General features: G+C 42.3%; 1 protein-coding gene across 1 annotated transcript; it reads left to right on the top strand.

The window, feature by feature from the left end:
• The first annotated feature begins 489 nt into the window (after nt 1-489).
• Nucleotides 490-2,831, top strand: LOC107796347 (uncharacterized). The gene is made up of 2 exons (XM_075225978.1): nt 490-1,803; nt 2,769-2,831. The coding sequence occupies exons 1-2, from the start codon at nt 490-492 to the stop codon at nt 2,829-2,831; spliced, it is 1,377 nt and encodes a 458-aa protein (XP_075082079.1).
• Nucleotides 2,832-5,882: the final 3,051 nt, after the last annotated feature.

The following is a 5,882-nucleotide window of genomic DNA, read 5'->3' as shown; positions in this document are numbered from 1 at the left end:
ATATGGAACAAGAGGAAATGACCATAAAAATGAAGAGCTTGGAACAAACCATGAGAAACATACAGGGTTTGGGGGGACACAATAGTGTTTCATGAAACAATATAAGCCATATCTACAGATTTACATAATAAAAGGGGTATGTTCAAGATATCCCCCAAGTTTGACAAGTATAATGGGCATGGTGATCTCGTTGCCCATTTGAAGAGGTATTGTAACCAATTAAGGGGAGCGGGAGGCAAAGAAGAATTGCTCATGGCTTATTTTGGGGAAAGTTTGACAGGAATTGCGTCAGAGTGGTTTATAGATCAAGACATCTCTCACTGGCACGTTTGGAATGACATGGCTCAAGATTTTGTCCAACAGTTTCAGTACAATAGTGATATAGTGCCAGACCGCTCCTCTCTCGTCAACATAAAGAAGAAACCAACAGAAAGCTTCAGAGAATATGCAATCAAGTGGAGAGAGCAGGCTGCTAGGGTCAAACCACCAATGAAAGAGGCAGAAATGATTGACTATTTTCTCCAAGCTCAGGATCCTGATTACCTCCATTACATGTTGGCCGCCATTGGTAAACCTTTCGCTGAGGTGATTAAGATTGGTGAAACAGTTGAGAATGGCATGAAGTTAGGCAAAATTGTTAGTCAGGCAGCCCTTAAGGCGACCACACAAGCAATTCAAAGTGGGTCAGGCAATTTCGAAAATCGGAAAAAGAAGGAGGAAGGATCCATGATGGAATCTGGGTTCGGGGGAGTTCAAAGAGGAATAGCTCCTTCTTACGTGCAATTCCAACAAGAACAATCCAATTCTCCTCAACATTATTATCCGCCTCAAGGTCCCCGATACTCAGTTCCCCTGCAACAGTACACAATGTTTAATGCTCAGGCTTATGCTAGGCCTCCCAATCACCAACAATGGCGGGCACCAATTCCACAAGGTTCCCATCAACTCCAGCCGAATTTTCAGGCACCATATAATCCTCGTCCCCTAGAAGAATATGTGAGAGAACATGAGCCAAAGAAAGAGTTCACCCCAATTGGAGAATCGTATACAAGCCTATTTCAAAAGTTGATGCAGTTGAAGTTAATTGAACCTATTATGCCGCGTTATGTGAATCCAAATTCAAAAGGTTTTGACTCAAATGCAAGATGTGAGTATCACTCTAACACCCAAGGGCATAGTACCAAAAATTGTTGGACATTAAAGAAAGCCATTGAAAATTTGATTGAAGCAAAGGCAATTGTGGTAACAAACAATGAGGATACTCCTAATATCACAAACAATCTGCTCCCAACTCATGATAATACACATTTTATTGGGATGATTTGTGATGATTGGGATTATAAGCAGTCTGGCAAGACAGAGATGGTTGTTAGAACCATAGGGCCAGAACCAAAAGGGATAGTGAACCCGCCGCAATTGGCACCGTTGATGGTGAAAGGTGCGAGTTCTAGTTTGAACTTGGCACGTTCTGAAATAATGATTCTCTATGTTCCTGGAAGCACAAAAAAGGTTGAGGTTCAATTGGATGGGCCAAAGCTTTACATCCCCGGGGGCATTCAAAAGATCATTCCGAATAATGGTTTGAAGAATATAATAGACCCAATCATGATCCGACCTGTTGCCCAACTCCTAGTGACAAACACAAAAGCTATTCCCTGGAATTATAACAAGACTATCATGACATACAAAGGAAAAGAGATAGTTGAAGAAACAGGTGAAATGGGGGACTTGACCTGCTCTGGAAGGTGTTATTCACCAGAGGAATTGAGAAAAGCTAAGCAAGACAGGGAAAGTCACTTGCCAGTTCATCATTTCGTAGAGGGTTTCTCATTTATTGCTGCACCTTTGACCAGATTGACCCAAAAAGGTGCTCCATTCAGGTGGTCTGACGAGTGTGAGGAGCGCATTCAGAAGCTCAAGACTATCTTGACTACAACTCTACTTCTAGTTTTGCCTTCAGTATCGAGTTCATATATGATTTGTTGTGATGATTCGCGGATTGGTATTTGGTGTGTCTTGATGCATGAGGATAGGGTGATTGCTTATGCTTCAATTCAGTTGAAGCCCCATGAGAAGAACTACCCTGTTCATAATCTAGCGTTGGCAGCTATTGTTCACGCATTGAAGATTTGGAGGCATTATCTCAACGGCATGTCTTGTGAGGTATTCATAGGTCATCGGAGTCTACAACACTTGTTTAAGCAGAAGAACTTGAACTTTAGGCAGTGGGGGTTGTTAGAGCTATTGAAAGACTATGATACCATTATTTTGTATCATTCCGGGAAGGCCAATGTGGTGGCCGATGCCTTGAATAGGAAGGCGTAGAGTATGGGTAGCCTTGCATATATTCCAGTTAGTGAAAGACCATTGGCATTGGATGTTCAAGCATTGGACAATTACTTTGTGAGATTAGATATTTTGGAGCCCAGCCGAGTTCTAGCTTGCGAGGTTTCTCGGTCTTCTTTGTATAAGCGCATCAGAGAGCATCAATATGACGACCCTATTTGCTTGTCCTTAAGGACACGGTGTAGTACAACGATGCCAATGAGGTTTCTATTGGATTTGATGGGGTGTTGCAGATGCAGGACCGGACATTTGTGCCCAATGTGGATGGGTTACGTGAGTTGATTCTTGAGAAGGCCCACAGTTCACGGTACTCCATTCATCCGGGTGCTGCTAAGATGTTTTAGGATTTGAGGCAGCATTATTGGTGAAGAAGAATGAAGAATGATATAATGGAGTATGTGGCTTAGTGCTTGAATTATCAGCGGGTGAAGTACGAGCATCAGAGGCTGGGCGGTTTGCTTCAAAGACTTGAGATTCTCGAGTGAAAGTGGGAGAATATTACCATGGATTTCATTGTTGGGGTCCCACGGACATTAAAGAAATTTGACGCAGTATGGGTGATTGTGGATAGGCTGACCAACTCAGATCTATATCCGTGAGACTGTTTGCCTTCATGGGGTTCCAGTTTCTATTATCTCCGATCGAGGCACACAGTTCGGATTGCACTTCTGGAGGGCCGTATAACGTGAGTTAGGCGCATAGGTTGATTTGAGCAAAAACTTTTACGCCGAGACGGATGGGCAGTCCGAGCGCACCATTTAGATCGTAGAGGATATGCTATGTGCCTGTGTTATGGATTTTGGGGGTTCATGGGATTAGTTCTTTCCACTTGTAAAGTTTGCCTACAACAACAGCTACCAATAAATTATTCAAACGACTCCTTATGAGGCCTTATATGGGAGGCGGCGTAGTTCTCCAGTTGGTTGGTTGAGCTGGGGGAGGCTAGGTTGTTTGGCACTGATTTGGTTCGCGCTGCCTTGGAGAAGGTTAAGTTAATTCAGTATCGACTTCGTACAGCACAGTCTAGACATAAGTGTTATGCCGATCGGAAGGTTTGCAATGTAGCATTCATGGTGGGAGATAGGGTTTTGCTACGGGTTTCACCCATGAAGGGTTTGATGATGTTCGGGAAGAAAGGAAAGTTGAGTCCCAGGTATATTGGTACTTTTGAGATCCTTGAGAGTGTGGGGGAGGTGGTCTACAAGATTGCATTGCCACCCAACTTATCGGCAGTTCACCCAGAGTTCCATCTTTCCATGATACGGATGTATTATGGTGATCCGTCCCATGTGTTAAATTTCAGCTCAGTCTAATTGGGCAAGGATTTGACTTATGTAGAGGAACTGGTGGCCATCTTGGACAAGAAGGTCCGAAAGTTGAGGTCAAAGAACATTGCTTCAGTGAAGGTTCAACGGAGGGGTCAAACCAGTCAAGAAGGGGACTTGGAAGTCCGAGCATGATATGCGTAGCCGTTATCCTCACTTTTTCAGCACCTCAAGTACGTCTTTATACTCGTTCGAGGACGAACGTTTGTTTTAAGAGGGGGGAGAATGTAATGACCCGACCGGTCATTTTGAGTATTTTAGCCCATTTACCCTATTTATTGCCTCCTCTATGTTCAATTGTGGTTATGTGACTTGCTGGGGTGGTTGGTTAGGTTTCGGGTGAGTTTCGGAGTGAATTGGGATACTTATTCCCAAGGTTGGAAGCTTAAGTTGATAAAGTTGACCGAAGTTTGGCTTTTATGTAGACAACTCTAGAATGGAGTTTTGATGGTTCTGATAGCTTGAAGTGGTAATTTTGTGCTGGGGTGTATGTCCGGATATTGATTTGGCGGTCCGTATGTTGATTTTGTGCTCTTTTGCGAAAGTTGGAAAGTTGAAGGTTTGGAAGGTTGATAGGTTTGACCGAGGGTTTATTGATATCGAGTCCAAATTGTGATTCCAGTAGTTGGTATAGGTCTGTTGTGTCATTTGGGACTTGCATGCAAAATTTTATCTCATTCGGAGTTGGTTTGATATGATTCGGCATTTGTTTTAGAAGCTGAATGTTCATTGATTAAATAGGGTTGAATTGGGTTGCAATTCATAGATTGATGTTGTTTGATGTGATTTGAAGCCTCAAGTAGGTTCGTTGTGTCCTTTGGGACATGATTGTATGCTTGGCCAGGGTCCTAGGGTCCTCGGGTGTGATTCAGATTGAAATTAGGTTCATTTTGGACTTAGGATTATTGCTGAATAACAGTTGAGTTCTGGTGCAATCGCACCTGCGAGGGCATAGCCGCAGGTGCGGCACCGCAGAACCCATCCAATGGCTGCATGTGCGAAATAAGGTTAAGTGATGCTAGGGCCGCAAGTGCAGAGGTCCATACGCATGTGCACAACTGCAGATACAGTTTTCTTCCGCAAAAGCGGAGCTGGGCCAAATGGCTTAGGACTGTAGGTGCGGTCATGATTCTTCAGAAGAGGTTCGAGGTTTGCAAAAGCAGAAGTGTAGGTGCACGTTGTGCTCCGCATAAGCAATTTTTTCTGGTCTTAATGAGAAGCCGCATCTGCGATGATTTTTCCGCAGATGCGAAGCTGCAAAAGGAGTTGTTGTCCCACATGTGCGGAATACCTGGGCAGAAATAGGGGTGAATAGAGGGTTCGTTCTATTTTTCATATTTTGAGTTAGAGCGCTCGATTTGGGGCGATTTTGGAGGGGATTTTCATGGATTGGATGGAGGTAAGTGTTTTTTACTCGGATTTTCTTATTATTCATGATTCTATCATTATTTTTATCATTTAATTAGTGTTTTGAGTTGAAAAAATTGGGGATTTTGTGAAATCTTTCGTAAACTATAAATTGAGGATTTGAAGGTTGATTTTAGGTCAGAATTGGATAATTTTTGTATGGTTGGACTCGTATCGGAATGGGTATTTGGATTTTGTAAGTTCTGACGGGTTCCAAGGTGCGTGCCCAGTGTAGACTTTTTGAGTTGACTATTTGATTTTCTTTAAAGAGTACAACTTCATTATCTAGAATCGTTTTCTATGGTTTGTAATGATGGTATTAAGTTATTTTTGCCAGATTTGAGCTTCCTATTTGATGTATTCTCATGTAACGGCTATTAATGAATATAAAGTGCTGGTCTGCTTTGTTAAATATTCTATACGTAATTAATAATCCCTGAGGGAATCCGGATCTTGAATGAACCTCAAAGACATGCCAGCCTGTAGTTAATTCTTTCTATGGACAGACATCGGATTTTCACGAAAAAGGCTTACTATTGGGTTGATTTAGCTTGTTTGAGGTAAGTATATTGCCTAACTTTGTGTAGGGAAACTACCCCTTAGGAATTGGGTTGATTTGTGTTATTTGGATTAAGTGAAAGACCTGTACACGAGGTGACGATTGTGTACACGGGCTTATATGTGGTATTATGACCAGTTTAGACTCTTTCATGCATTTAATTAGAAGTTGAAATATCATGTTAGCCTTCCATTATTAAATTGCTCTTACATGCTTTATTTGATGTTGTTATCACATGCTCTATC

Source organism: Nicotiana tabacum, chromosome 2 (assembly GCF_000715075.1).
Source record: "Nicotiana tabacum cultivar K326 chromosome 2, ASM71507v2, whole genome shotgun sequence".
Lineage (NCBI taxonomy): Eukaryota > Viridiplantae > Streptophyta > Magnoliopsida > Solanales > Solanaceae > Nicotiana > Nicotiana tabacum.
Note: the sequence above shows the minus strand (reverse complement) of the source record. Positions and strands in the feature narration are given on the sequence as shown.

What these genes read in the sequence shown, in the direction of transcription:
- LOC107796347 (XM_075225978.1), top strand. Translation starts at nt 490, where the DNA reads ATGAAAGAGGCAGAAATGATTGACTATTTTCTCCAAGCTCAGGATCCT. An exon ending in ACAGGGAAAGTCACTTGCCA is followed by an intron (nt 1,804 to 2,768) that starts GTTCATCATTTC and finishes TTGAATTATCAG; the next exon opens with CGGGTGAAGTACGAGCATCA.